Raw genomic sequence first — 14337 nt, 5'->3', positions numbered from 1 at the left:
AGTGTCTGAACAGGGCTGGAATGCTAATGGAGTCACTGGGATGATTTATAAGTGGAAATTGTGTGGAAAACAATTCATTCAGTAGGTCACTCACTCGGGAGATGTTTAGAACAGAAACAAGAAAGGGTTTCTTGTGAAAGATGAGAAGAGACAAAGGAAAGGGGGACAGAAGGCAGGAAACAGAAAAGGAGAGATGCCGCGAGATATCCTGCAGGTGCCCAATTAATCCTAGTCAGAGAAGCGGCTCCAGTTCCTGTCCAGCCATCAGAATAGCTCTCTCTTAGAGAGCACGAGATTCCAACTTTGCCTAACCAGGGACTGAATGTAAATTGCTGGCTTGGTTAATACATAAATTGTCGACTGTTCCCTTCCATTTCATCAGTTCCAGCAGAGACAATTATGAATACAGGCCTCCTGCCCTTCAGGATGATTAACATTCCCTTTCGTTAGTGTCCCCAACACTGCTGACCCACATTCGACTTGTGAAATTCAGTTATATGTAAACTGCAATGTTCTGTGTCAGCAGTATGTGCCAGACCATTAGAGCCAGGCGCACACAGCACACGCTCTCCTCCCCTCTGTAAATAAGTGCAGTCCTCAATTTCAAAACGGCTAGAAAAATCCCGGTCCTCTAATACGAGAACAGGCACCAAACTATCCTCTGCTTTTCTTTTTTAGGGAAAAGGGAACGCAAGCCAGGAACGCTCAAGCCGTTATCTTCAGATGTCATGTCAAAGTCCGCTTGACCTGGTAAACGTCCATTGGAAAGGAAAACAGACGCCAACGCCTCATCAATAGACCAGCTTTAAATCCACGCGCAGCAGCGCACACAAGCCTAGGTAGTTATTAATTTCGCCTTCTTGAAAAGGTCTAAGACGACAGGGTACAATATATTTTCAAGCCTACACAGACGTTCGCACTGGAATTCCTTTCGAGACATCAGGCGAGCACGGTTCCCAAGGAGGGGCCGTGACGAGCAAACCAGCTTTTCTCTAAGAGAATGTGACACGGGGTCAAGTTTGTGCAGGGATTTGGTGGCTATATTTGAACGCTGCCCGATTCTTCCATGCAGCTACTACTGGAAGAGATCACCTCAGGAAGGGGCTGCCAGCAGGCTCAGCAATTGGGCTACGCTTGCGTTTCGGGATCAAAGAACTCCTTCAGATCGCTGAATGGGACCATTTTGCCAAGGCTTTACTGTCTTCTAAGTCATTTCCATCAAATCAAACTATTAAAAGTATTACTGTGAGGAAAACAAGCTCTCGGCAGCATTATTTTGTACTCCCGCTGCCATTCAAAAAAGCCTTCCCCTACAGATTCGCCCTTTCCAACGCATTTTACACTGATACCTCTCCTCAAACCTCATGAGTTCCGGAGCTTGAAACAAGCAGCTCCTCTCTCTCTCTCTCTCCTTCCCCACTCCTCTCCCAGAGTCAGTAGCGATGGCCCCATCAGCGAAGGAAAATTACTGAAACAACAGTGCTCAGGGTTTGCAGGCAAAGAACGATCCATTTGCTCGCGCTCCTCTTCACGGGCTGGGATTTGAAAGGAAACCTGACCTCCGAGTTGAGAAAGCTTCCAGGTCAAGTTTCAGCTCCAAGCTATTCCAGCTCAGCCTTCCAGGCACCGGCACAGCCGCACAGATGGCAGTTGTTCCAGCACAGGTATTTCCCCGGTCTCGGAGAGCACTCAGAGTTCAGAGGGATCGCATCGCCTCCTCGCAGCGCAGGGAAACGTGCAAGCACACCGAGCCCGCCACTGTCATAACTCGCACGCTGCGCTAGGCTCCGCGGCAGAGGCAACTGCTACATCCACCATCCCACCAGGACAGAGCTTCCTAAAGCCAACAAACTGCCCCCAGTCACCGCGCGGCACTAGAAAACGAGGGTAAACTGCTGTTTAGCAAAGCACGAGTTTTTCAAGCTTAGCATCCTCTTCCACCATCCGTAAACAACGCGTGAAATCCAGCCTCGGCCCTGTCAACGTCGAACAGGATTTCCAGACAAAATTTGTGTGCCTTTTGCCGTTCTTCAGAAAAACCTACTATTCCCATGCAAAAGATGGTCTCCGCTTCAGTGTTTTGCAAACCTCGGAGTCAGCACCACCCAAAAGAAACCCTTTTGAGTTTCTTTCGACTCAGCCAGGGAGGCTGCAAACAGGAACACAACTTGTAGCTACAGGAGCGATCTCTACTCGAGAGGATCAGTCTCCTGCATTTGAAGCACCAGAACTTACCGCCCCTGCTTCTATCAGCAAAGGTCAGCCTTATAACGGGGAAAACAACGGCCAAGCCCCGCGCAAAACAACAGCGGCTGAAGTGCAGGTTAGGTTGTAGCACCGAGCACTTGAAGGCACAGGAAGAGACGTCGGTTTATACGAGATCGGCAAATATAACCCAATTCTGAAAAGGACTGTCCGGGAGGTGTTAAGTACCTGATTTTTAAATAGCCCCTGAAATTAATTTTACTTAGTTATCTGGGCAAAAAGCCAGCGTTTCAACAAACGCAAGTAACTTTGGATTTATACCAGCGTTTCAATATAATGTAACTCTTGAAATTTACAGGAGGACGACGAAAGCGTAGGAGCCAAGCCCTTCCTCACGGCCTCCATCGGCAGCGCTTCCAAGGCGCCGCTACGGTCGCCCAGCGCAGGGCAGGCGCGCGGGTGTAGTTAAGGCCCGTCCGCTCCCCGCTGCCTCCCCGTCCCCGGTTCTGCTCCCATCGCAATTTTCACCCCGCAACAGTTTCCGGAGAAGACTCCGGTACCGCCGCCAGCCGCCTGCACCGGCACGTGCCGCGAGACAAACCCTCGCAAAGAGCACGGCGTAGCAGACAAAATCGCGACTATTGCGGCGACGTGGTTGTTCCCGACGGATCTCCTGCCATATGCCGACGGCTAAGGGAGCAGCCGAGGCGGCCGAGCCAGGAACGAAGCCCGGACCCGGAGGCACCTGCGCCCGAGAACGGCTCCCTGGGCAAGCCCCCTTCTCGCGCTAGTCCTTGCGGTTTGCTGCGCGGCCCTGGAAGGCTCCAGCAGAATAATTTCTGGAAGCCCTCCTTCAGCCCAGGCGGACAGCCTTGCCCTTTACGTCAGCTGGCATCCCCGCGTCCACACGACGCCCGCCCGTTCCACCTCCGTGTGCGCCCAGGTGGAAGGAGACAAACGGAGACAGCATTCGCCGCAGGACCGCCCGTCACGGAAACGCGCTCCGGGAGGCGGCGAGTGTCGCTCACCGCGGTGTCACCGAGCCCGCGGCCGAGGCCCCGGGCCCGCTGACAGCTGCCCCGGCGCTGCCGCCGCTCTCGGACCCAGGAAAACGCCAGAAACGGCGTTTTCCGCGGCCGCGCTCCCGCATCGGCGCCGGCAGCGCGCGGCCCGGCAGGCCACGGGGAGCGCCGGCGGGCCCCGGCCGAGCCAGCCGCGGGCCCGGAGCCGGCCGCGGGCACGGCGGGGCCGGCAGCGCTCTCCTCCGCGCCGCCCGCCCCGGCAGCCCGCGCCGCGCCGCGCCGCGGGCCCCGGCCCCGGCCGGGCAGCGCCGCTGCCCCGGCAGCGCCCGGGGCGGGTGGGAAGCGGCCGGCGGGCAGCCCGCGGCCCCGCCGCCCCACGCGTGCCGGGCCGCGGCGGGCCCCTCACCTTGGCCCGGGTCACCAGGTGCGTGGCCAGCTTCACGACGGCGAAGTTGCCCTTGCCGATGGCCCGCTCGATCTCGTAGTAGCCGATGCGGGCGGGCCCGGGGGGCCGCGGGGGCGGCGGGGCCGGGGCAGCCGCGGGGCCGGAGGGCCCCCGCGCCGCTCGCCGCCGCCGCTGCAGCCGCCGCCGCCATCTTGTTGCGAGGAGCAAACCCCCCTCGGGGCTGCGGCACCGCGTGAGCTCATCCGCGGGGGTGGGGGAGGGCGGGCGGCTGCCATGGCAACCCCGGCGGGCGGGCCCAGTGACGCCGGCGCCGCCGTGACGCGCCCGCGCGTCACCGCCCGCCGCCGCTCCGCATTGGCGGCGGGGCGGGGCGGGGCGGGGCCGGGGAGGGCGCCCCCGCGCGGAGGGCGGGAGGCGGCGGCCACGCGACGCCCGCGGGTTGGAGGCGAAAGCGGCGCGAGGCGGCGAGCGGCCGGCCCCGCCCCGGCGCGGTGGCGTCACGCCCCAGCCCTGACGGCATCCCGGGCCCGCCAGGCGTCACCCGGCAGCGCCCGCCGGCCACCCCCCCCCGAGGTTTGCGAGGGACGGGGCAGCCCCACAGCCCAGGCCCCGAGGCGTCCACGCCGCCCCGGGCACGCCTCGCCTCGCCTCGCCTCGCCGACGGGAGAATGACGCCGCGGACGTCACGGCCGGGAGAATGACGTCATCGCGAGGCCGCCGCGGCCGGGCGCCGCCTAGGGGCCAGCCCGGCCGGAGCGCTGGGCGGGACTTCCGGCAGCGCGGCCGGAAGCGGCGCGGAGGGCGAGCGGCGGTTGGCGGGCGGCGGCAGCGGAAGCGGAAGCGGCGGCGGCGGCGCAGGCGCGGTGGGAGTCCGGGCCGAGGGGAGGGAGGCGCCCGCCCGAGAGCGCCATGGAGTCGCGGGGGGAGCCGCAGCCGCCGTGAGTGCGCGGGGCCGGGCCGGGGCCGGGGCCGGGGCCGGCCCAGCCCCGCCGGCGCAGCCGCCATCCCGCCCCGCCGCGCTGCCCTCGTCCGCCGGCCCCGCCGCGCCGGGGGCGGAGCGGGGAGGCCTGGGCCGCGCCCCGCCGCGGAGCTGGCGCCGGGCTCGGGGGTCGTGTCCCCCCCCCCGCGGGAGGGCTCCTCCGCCCGATGGCCGGGCCCGGGGCGTCGGGAGGTCGGGAGGAGGCAGCCGGTGGCCTCTGACAGCGGGGAGGCACCGCCCGAAGCGGCGGCGGCGGCGGCGGCGGCGGGGGGGGAGGAGGGGCTCCCCTCGCCGAGCGGGGGCGGCGGCGGGAAGGCGGCCTTGCGAAGCCCGCCCCGCAGCCTTGGTGCTTGCCGCCGGGGGGCCCGGGTGGGAGGAGGCCCGCCCCTGTCGCCTCTCCTCCCGCTCTGGAGCGCGGCTGCAGAAGGGGAGGGGTTGGGGTTCAGCCCGTCGCCCCGATCTCATCGCAGCCCCGTTTCTGCAGCCCGGGGCTGCTGCTTGCTGCGGGCACGCCCGGGCTTCGGGAGGAAGGGCTGGGCTTTGCTCTCGCACGGGACGGTAGCTGGGAGCGTTAGCCCGCCCTCCCATGCTCTGCCTGGTTTAGATCCTTCGGGATCGATACCGCTGTGATGCACCGTCCCCTGAAGCCAGATAATCCACCTGAACCGCGGAGCTCAGTAGTCGTAAGCCGGATATCTTGATACTAATAGGGGCTAATCCTCAGCCTAGTAGCGTTTGCTGTTCCGATATTAAAGCCTCGCACAGCTGAGGTGTGCTTCTGCAGGACACCCTCTGACACGAGCTTTGCTTTGCTTTTGTGTAACGTGGTGCTCGCCTGCCTAAGCGTTCAGTCGGTAGATGGCTTCGGGAGGACTGTCTGCATAGTCGATCTGGCAGTCGTGCGTGGAATAAAACGTATTCCGTTGCCAGCCAGAAGTCAACAGGCGTAGGAATAGGCACGAATTGTCCGTTGTGAATGTCAGGAAGCGCAGCGGTTTCTAGCCAGCCAGCCTTTTTCCCCAGCGCTAGCACGCTGCGATAGCCGCTGAACGTAGCTGGTCTAAAATGTTCTTTCCTCAGGAACAGAATGAGCCAGGGAGACTCAAATCCAGCCGCAGTTCCGCATGCCGCTGAAGATATTCAGGGAGATGACAGGTGGATGTCACAGGTAAGGCTGGGGAGGCGGGGGGCACGTGAGGTGGAATCCTCTTTGCTGGGAGGGCTGTTGGGTGAGCGCTGCACGGGCCCCGTCTGGCCACGGGTCCCATTCCGAGGTGGTAGCAGCTCTGCTGCCCCGAAGCTGGCGGGCCGTCGGTACGTCTCTGTCTTGTAACGATGAAGCAAGGCAGAAAGCAGCGTCGTTGCGTGACCTGAAAGCTGCCTTGGGAACCATTTCGGAAAACACTCCGGCTGGGAGTATTAGCTGGGAGAAATTGCCAACCCCTTTGTTAAACAAAGTGCAAAGCAGCGCTTTCCAGCGTGCATCTTTGCGAGGGAGTGACAAAGCTGAAAATAGCAGAGGTGAAGTGTCTGGACTGCCCGCCCCTCGCTGCGGCGCGTCCTCCTGGACAGGGAGAAATAGCCGGAGGATACTCGCTGCAGTGACTAACCGTTAATTTTTCTGTTCTGTAATGGTTGAATATAATGGGCGTCTGACGGGCTCACGGCTTACGTGTGTGCGGCGCATAGGTGCTGCTCTTACCAGACCCGAGATTGTTGCTGGGCTCTGTGTAGTCGCCAGGAGCGTCCGGCGGTTCATGGGTTAAGGCAGAGAAGGGTGTTGGAGGGAGTAGCACCCTTCCTTTGGCAGCAGGGGAAACTGGTTGGGCAACTGTCCCTTTCTGTCCTGCAGCAGAGATAGGGGTGATGAGGAACTATCCCTCGGAGCTTACCTTGCTGCTTTCTTTTAACAGCACAATAGGTTTGTCTTGGACTGCAAAGACAAGGAGCCCGACGTGCTCTTCGTGGGTGACTCCATGGTGCAGTTGCTACAGCAGTATGAGGTATTGTTGAAGAGGGGAGGATGGTGGGGTTCTAGGAATTAGAGCGTTTCTCTCTCTGATCCAGTAACTGATGGTCATGCGTAATGCTGACAATGTCTTGTTCCGGTCTGATTTTACTGCCGTCCCTCCAGGTTTATTCTGCCCTGCTTCCTTAACTTGCCAGCGCTCGTACAAAGTCTTGCCGGTTTATCTATGTAAGCCATTTGCAGTCTTTCTCTGAAGCCGTTACTGACTGCCTCCATTTTGACAACCCCTTGCTAGTTCCTTGAATCTCAGATTCCAGACTCCCGAGGGCACACCATCAAAATCTCTGTAGGTGTATCTTGTGTGGCCAGAACACGTTTAACCCTCTAGCACTTGGGGTGCTCTAGGCACTGGCACACTGGCTTTTCTTTAAAACTCTGTTGGGGCAAGGAAGAGTTCTGCTGCTCCACCGCGGTGGCAGCTGAGCAGCTTTGTTCTGCAAGAGCTGCTTCCGTTTTTTCTAGTTGTGTTACCTGGTGATGAAAAGGATTTCTTCAGGTCTTAGATGCCTTCTTCAGAAGCCCCGTACTTAGGGAAGCTGGGGACACGGTGGTCTGCAACAGATCCAGCCCTCTCTGTGTCTCTGGCAAGTTGGGCAAATAGCTGCTGGAGAGCGCTTCCCCTTCCTTTGTGCCAGGACGGAGTGCTTGAACGTCAGCAGCTCCGTCTCCTCTGGACCTCTGAGTAAGGCCTTGTCCTGTGTTTAAATGCCCTTTATGGAAGTGAGTTTTTGGAGGAAGTCTCGCGGCTGCTTTCAGTGTCCTTGAAGACATCGCTGGCCTGTGTGGTATCTTTCTTTCACGGTCAGGATGCTGCTCTGAAATAGCAAATTGATTTCTGATTGCAGATATGGCGAGAGCTCTTCTCACCACTTCACGCGTTGAATTTTGGGATTGGTGGAGACACCACAGGACATGTTCTATGGAGACTGAAGAACGGTGAACTGGAGAACATTAAACCGAAGGTATAAGCAGAGAACCAAACCAGGCAGCCCTGTGCTGACTTAGAAGAGACTTCAGTGCTTGGGCGGTGCAGAACTGAGCGAGCTGTTACTCTCAACAGAACTTTTTGTTTGAGCAACCGTTGGCACTGAGTGTGCGTCAGGTATTGACATGCGTTTGGCTAAACCAGAAGCGTTTGGGAACAGAGCTGCACGTCTCGTACACGGGGTTTATGCTGCTGAATATGCAAATCGGAAGGTGTCATCAGTAAATGGAGGCCACCTTCTAGTGCTAGCAAAAATGTCGATCAGGCCTATGATTTACTGTAGCTAGGTGTAGTTTGGAGTCACGGTGTGTCTGTCAGGCCTGACATGTGTTCTCGGCCTCTAGAAAGGGATGGTGAAGTATTTGATAAAGAGTTAGCAAAGGTGTTCAGGACGGGTGGTGAAGATCAGCTTTCCGGTCTGCACCTACAGCTGCAGTCCCGCTGCGGACGCCTGTACTGAAAGCGGTGGGCAGTGCTGTCACGCCGTGCGTACCCCCGGCAGGGAGGCAGCATCGCTCGTATTCGAGCCTGCTATCTAACAATTCACAAGCTTTTAAAGTAAAAAGCGGAGCTGTACGGTTGTCCCTGCCCCTAAGGAGCTTACGCTGTACTGTATAAATACGTTACCCTCTTTTTGAGCGATGTAGGCTCCTGCAAGCACGTTGGCCAGGAGGCTCTGAAATGGGGTGGGCTCAGGCGTCTCTTAGGCTCTCCAGAAAAGCCTCTGCAGTACCAGTTCTTCATCCGTACTGAGGGCCAGAACAGAAGCTCCTAAGATGCTCTTCCGAAATCGGCATAACTGACAGCTCAAGACCTCTTGCAGTCTGGGTTTAGCCATAAGCCTGGCTCTTCGTGTAGCTCGCTGGTGGCAGATGATGTTTATACAGGGTTTTCAGGGTCAGCAAGCCCATTACAACTTGTCCCGAAAAAGTTGCCAACATTTTTTCTCCTTGTAGGTCATTGTTGTTTGGGTTGGAACAAATAATCATGAAAACACGGCAGAAGAAGTAGCAGGTGGAATCGAGGCTATCGTGCGCCTGATAAACACCCAGCAGCCACAGGCCAAAGTTATTGTGCTGGTACGTCTCTTGGAGGGCCGTGAAAACAAAGTGCTCTGAGGAAGCCCCGTGTTCTCTGTACTGTGCCTCTGCGATACTGGGAGTTACTGATCGTTACCGGGGAGGGCAGTCTCTTTATCTGTCTTCTGCTTTGTGCCTGCCTCCCCTCGTTCACTTGGCTTTGCAGAAGTCGTCCTTTCAGCCCCTCCAGAGACGGGTGTAATCGTTCCCGTTAGCGGTATTGCTGTCCCTCTTAGAAATGTTGTTGGAGAAGTCCTGTGAGGGGAAAAAAGGTGCCCAGATCGGAGCTGGCACTGGAAATCCTAGTGGGCTTCCTTGTCTGGGCAGGTTAGCCGGTGCCTCTCCTGTGCTCAGTACGCTGCTGAAAGCTTATACAAAGAGCACAGCTGATGTGTTGGCGGGGGGAAGAAAGCAGGTGCTGTGCCAGTTGTGCTTGTAGCTCATCTGGCTCCTTCAGTTGCGTTTCGGATTAGGTCTGAATGGACAAAGTCTGATTCCTCTTGTCACAGACATCTTAAGTCTTGAAAGGCAGCCTGAATTGGAAGGGAAAGCAGGCAGTGCTGTGCCATCAAAGTCGTCTGAAGCTCTTTTTTGCCTCCTTCTTGTGCCAGGGCCTGCTACCTCGTGGAGAGAAGCCAAACCCGCTGCGGCAGAAGAATGCCAAGGTGAATCATCTGCTAAAAGCCTCGCTCCCCAAACTGCCCAACGTCCAGCTTCTGGATGTGGACGTCGGCTTCGTGCACTCAGATGGCACCATCTCGTACCACGACATGTTCGATTTCCTGCACCTGACGGGAGGGGGCTACGCAAAGATCTGCAAACCCCTCCATGAACTGATCATGCAGCTGCTGGAGGAGACCCCCGAGGAGAAACGAGCTGCCCTGGCCTGAGTAGCTGATGTCAGCGTTAACAGCATCATCCAGCCCATCAGATCAGTTCTGTCACTGGCACCACAGAATCCTTCTTTCTTAAAGCACTTTCCATTGTAGAATGTTACCGGATGTTCGTACCTAGTGTTTTGAGGGGGAAGGCTAATGTCTAACTGGTCTTGTACATATAAGGGCCGGCTTGGTTGGTTTTATTGCAGGAGGAAATTAGCTGAAGAAGAGTTTTACTTTTAAACCATTCCTCATTTACACCGAGAACAGGGCTGTCACTCTGTGCCCCTCTCATGTCTTGTTGCTCTGTGGTTGTCCTAGAACCCTTGTAGCCTGTCTCTGACAGCCCGCGCACAGCTCCTGGCTCACCGTTCCTGGCTGTAGGGATTGTGCTCTGTGTATTAGCCTGTGAACAAGAATCACATTCCACTTGCAAAAGCCAGAACAGATGCATTTTTCCAAACTCAGTCCCACCTTTTAAAGTTTTTTTGGTTTTTTCTTTTTTTTCGGGGGGGGGGGGGGGAGGTTTAAGTGACACGAGTTGCTTTCTCACTCCTTCTTTCTGAAGCAGCATGAAACTGGAATTCAGAAATGTAAAGAAACAAATGGTTAACCGAACTCGTGTAACGCTGCCAGGTGCTTGCTCTTGTGCTTGTTTCACAGTGCCTGCTAGCCGGGGCACCTTTCCTCCCGCATAGCTTCCCCTGGGGGCCGTCTCATTCCGGTGCTGCTGGCTGTCCTGTTCTCTGCTCCTGCCTGTGTGTGGTGTCGCTGGCTTTTAACAGTTGCTCAGTTTAGGATTTTAATTACCCAGTAAACGCCGCACAAGGCAGTCGCTTCCTCGCTACTCTAGAACTGACGTTTCATTCCTCCGAGATGCCTGTGCCACGGGGCTCTCTGCAGTGCTGTTCCGTGTTCTTTTTTTTTTTTTTAAGTATGACTGTTACATCCTTTTTTTTTTCTAAAGGAAACCTATATGAATAGCCCCCATCTGCAAGGCCTAGATCAGTCTGAAGCTTTACAGATTCCAAGGTGTATATTTCTTTATCGCTTCTCTTTTACTTGTCTAAACATTTTATTTGAGCAGCTACAGCCTCCTACAGTAAAAAGTGAAGTCAAGGTGTAGCTTTTCCTGCCCTGGACACTGCTCCTCGCCTCTAGCCAAGGGAGCCGGAGGGGCAGGTGCCCTGCTACAGGGGCTGCGGCTAGGTGGGATTTTGGTTTGTTTTTCTTGTTACGAGGGCTGGTTGTAGTCTACTAATGATGGTATGAGAACAGCCTTTCATTTAAAAGTGAAAGGTTCTCTTTTTCAGAAAGAAACTGGTTTGGACCCGAAAGGCAGAGCCCTAGATGAATAGATAACTATCCTTGCAAATAAAACCATTTTAAAGAAAGTCTGTTCCTCCTTGGCTTACCTGCCAGAGTTGGAGCTTGGCGGTGCTGCGCAGACCTCGCCGTGGTTGGCGTGACGGTAGCTGGCCGAGAGCCGCCAACGCAGCTCTCTGCGCTTCTTCCCGTGTAAGCGGGACCCGCGGCCACGCGTGCTCGTCTCGGCAGGTAAATCGCAGAGGAACGGATAGCTTTTTAGCGGGCACTTCGTACCGTGTTGCGAATGAGGGGTGTTTAGGTGTCCGGGTTGCTTGCTGTGCCCTGCTGCGATGAAGTACATAGGTACTGTATATAGTCTGTCTGCCCTTTTTTATAATAAAGGGTGCTGGTGTTTAATGCAGTCTATAACCTAGCATTAAGGAGTACTTTAATGTCCCCACTACATTCCCCTCTTCCTGTAGGTCTGATCATAGCAGGATTTCTGCCTGGATTGCATGCATAGTGTGTGTTTTGTTTCCAGTGTATGTGATCTACGCACAGATGAAGGAAAGATGAAGCGTTCCACTTGCCAGGATCAGAAGTAGGAAGTTTCGGAGTGCCGCGGTAGAGGAGGGATTGCGGTCCTACCCCCACGACCCAGACTAGGGACGCGCTGCTCCCCGAGGCTCGCTCGGCCTCTGCGCTCTGGAGCTCCGCTGCCTTGCAGGACGGGCTTTGAGGGATCGGTGCTCTCGCTTCCCATAAGATGCTCGCTGGAGAAGTTGGGGCAAGGGAGAGTGGAAAATCAAACGTTAAAAATACGCTGCAGTGGAGGATTCCTGGGGAAAGGACTTATCCCACCCCCCCCGCGCACCCCTTAGGGAGACGGGAGAAACGTTCTGCTCCCTGTGAGCTTTTCAGGTTTCCAGGCTTGTGTGAAAAGGCAGTGTGCTAGTTTCATCTATGCGTCCCTGCTTCCCTCCCCGCTGTCGCTGCATTTGGCTAAAGAGATGCTAACCAGGAACGTACTCTCCAGTAGAAAGCCCTGACTTCTCGACTCGGCACCCGTGCAGCCGCGGCTGTGCTCAGCTGTGAGTCAGCCCCTCTCGGCAGGGTGCCGAGTGGACCGAGAGGTTTGGCAGGCTCCCGAGCCTTCTGCAGCGTGACTGAGGACGGCTCTGCTGGCTCTGCTTAGGCTTGGCTTGCTAAGGTGCCACGCTCTGTGCTCGGTTCGGTGCTCACGGCCCTCCTTCTCTGCTCCCGTAACCATCCCTGATACTGCTGGCACTGCGTAAAGAAAGCGAGGACGGCTTCCTCTCCGCTCAGACTTTAGCTCTGCTTGTCGCTGCCTAGTAAGAAACTGTCCCGCTCGCGACTGCGAGGTTTTGTGGGAGGGCAGGGAAGGGTTCTCCCTCCTCGCTGACCTAGTACTAAAAACCAGGCGCCTCGTCGCAAGACGCGTAGAAAAGCTTCGGTTCCAGCTCGGGGCAACCGATGTCCCTTGGGATTGGGGCTGGGCTCCCCTTGCCCGGCCAGCGGAACCGTGTCGTTGATAAGGGTCGGCTGGGAAAGACCCGGCCCTGTGGGGCTTCTCCCCTCCGTAAACACCCGGTTGCATTTGACGGCTCTGTGCCGGGGCCTGCCATCCCCTCTGTGTGAGCGCTGCCAGTTTCGTATTTATTGCAGCAGAGAGAAAAAGAAAAGATGTGAAAGGACAGAAAGAGTCTCTTGTAACTTGCCGGGGGGACGGGAGGATGACGGCAGGATGGGACCTGTGAGGAGGAAAGCCCGGACCGCGTGGGAGACGAGGCCGCAGCCTCCCCCTGCGCCGCCCTCCCTCCCTGCCTGCCTGGAGGCACTGCCCTCTCACCGCTCACCGCCCTGAACCTTCCCCGGGACAAAAAAAATGTGATTCTGCTTTGGCAAAAATGCATCGGCTGGTAGAACTCACTCTGTTAGTGCATATTTCGATATAAATGTCAATGTTTCACCCCACCGTGTTGCAGCGTGTGTGTGTGTGTGCCTAGGCGCCCGCGTCTTTCCTTCCCTCTGTGTTGCTGGCTCGTCCTGTTCCGTTTCTGCGGCGGCCGGGGAAGCAGCCGGGGAGGTGCTGCCCCACGAACCTCCCAGCCGGGTGCACTCGCGGCGTTCCCTCCCAGGGGTCTTGGGAGTCGCTCAGCCGGATCCTCATCTAGTATCTCTTCTTTTCCCCGCTCTGTTGGGAGCTGCTTTTTGTTTGTTTTTCCTCTCCTTTCACCATGCAGAGCTTAGGTCCTGTTCCCAAAGCTGTAAGCAGGGTTCTGCGGGTAAAGGTAACCGGTATTCTGGCCCTCGACAGGACATCAGCTTGTATGTGATTACTCAGTGGTTTATTTTGACTAGCCCTGAAACGAACAGGGAACGCACGTCACCTGGCGAGCCGACTTCCAGTCATCCCAGTGGAGGCGATACTTGAGCGTGAACAGCAGCTTAGGAGTCGGTTGGAGTTCTGCTTCTAGCTCCTGCATGGGCGTCCGTCTGTCCCCGAGCAAGTCGTTCCATCTGCTGTCAGCGTCACCACCCCTAACCTGGAAACAATGTGCAGACTGTCTGAAAAGTGCTTTGGGATCCTCGCTGAGGGGACCTATAGAAATAAAGTGCACAATAGCAGCAGCGCTCTTGTCTCTTTACGTTTGTCCCGCAGAGAATAGAGGGAAACCGGCGGCAGACGTCTTGGATGTCAGTTCAAGCCTAGAAAATGGCTTTCCACGAGATTACGTGGGGCTGAGCTGTTCTGGCGGGGGATTTAAAACCCAAAAACCCAATCACAGACACGTAAAATGCGATACGATGGCCGCAAAGCCCTTAGACAGAGGACTGGAAGCGGGAAGCTCGTCGGCAGCTGGGACAGGGGGTGTTTGAGGGAGACGCACGCTGAAACACTGCGTGGCATCGCTCCTGCTTCCTCAATGAACGGAGCCGTGGAAAAACTTGAAATTACTTCGAATTACTTCAACCTCTGGCGACGAAGGTGCTGCAAACGGGAGGGGAGGCTGCGGGAGCCCCGGCGCAGAAACGCGGAGAGGAGCCTGGGAAGGGGAAGGGCGCTGGTGCGGCCGCGGTGCCGTACCTCGCCTGGCAGGGAATTTTTCCGTGCCCCCACGCGCAAGGACTTTGGTGGCAGGCAGGCTGGGCGAGCGGCTTGGGCTGGCGTCCGGAGCGCTGCCTGGCCTCACCGGCGCCGGCCGGAGAGCTGCCGCCGGCCGCAGGCTGGAGCGGGGCCCTGGCCGGGGAGGAGTCCCCGAGCCCTGCGCCGAGGACGGAGCGGGAGCGGGCGCGGGCTTTTCTCCTGCGGCAAGCCAGGGCTGGTTACGGCTCCTGCATCGCACGCCCCGCCATTACCGCGGCAGCTCGTCTGTCCGGAGCAGGCGGCCGCACCGACCCGTCCGAGCCTGGTGCTGGGAGCA

The 14337-nt window shown here is 57.4% G+C and overlaps 2 protein-coding genes across 9 annotated transcripts in view; one reads left to right on the top strand and one right to left on the bottom strand.

Annotated features, from left to right (window-relative positions):
- The window catches only part of SIK3 (SIK family kinase 3), a 91596-nt gene extending 87792 nt beyond the window's left edge, over positions 1-3804 (bottom strand). For 3 of the 5 annotated variants that reach the window (XM_072884487.1, XM_072884488.1, XM_072884489.1), the window contains exon 1: positions 3634-3804. The gene's annotated coding sequence lies outside the window, so the exon portion shown is untranslated. The remainder of the gene's footprint in view (positions 1-3633) is intronic. The other 2 variants (XM_072884482.1, XM_072884486.1) reach the window with 1 other exon arrangement.
- Positions 3805-4061: 257 nt separating this feature from the next.
- On the top strand, positions 4062-10050 carry PAFAH1B2 (platelet activating factor acetylhydrolase 1b catalytic subunit 2). 4 transcript variants are annotated; one of them, XM_072884512.1, is made up of 6 exons: positions 4062-4571; positions 5699-5780; positions 6526-6615; positions 7487-7603; positions 8583-8705; positions 9317-10050. In XM_072884512.1, exons 1-6 carry the CDS (start codon positions 4543-4545, stop codon positions 9593-9595), a joined length of 720 nt encoding a protein of 239 aa, XP_072740613.1. In that variant the 5' UTR covers positions 4062-4542; the 3' UTR covers positions 9596-10050. The 4 variants fall into 4 exon arrangements, with proteins under 4 accessions (XP_072740613.1, XP_072740612.1, XP_072740616.1 ...); XM_072884511.1 differs by having other exon boundaries at positions 4063-4571; positions 5693-5780; XM_072884515.1 differs by lacking the exon at positions 4062-4571 and adding an exon at positions 4633-4636 and having other exon boundaries at positions 5693-5780.
- Positions 10051-14337: the final 4287 nt, after the last annotated feature.

This window comes from Ciconia boyciana, chromosome 20 (assembly GCF_034638445.1).
Source record: "Ciconia boyciana chromosome 20, ASM3463844v1, whole genome shotgun sequence".
In the NCBI taxonomy this organism is placed as follows: Eukaryota; Metazoa; Chordata; class Aves; order Ciconiiformes; family Ciconiidae; genus Ciconia; species Ciconia boyciana.
The sequence above is the reverse complement of the archived record's forward strand: the minus strand, read 5'-3'. Positions and strand labels throughout refer to the sequence as shown.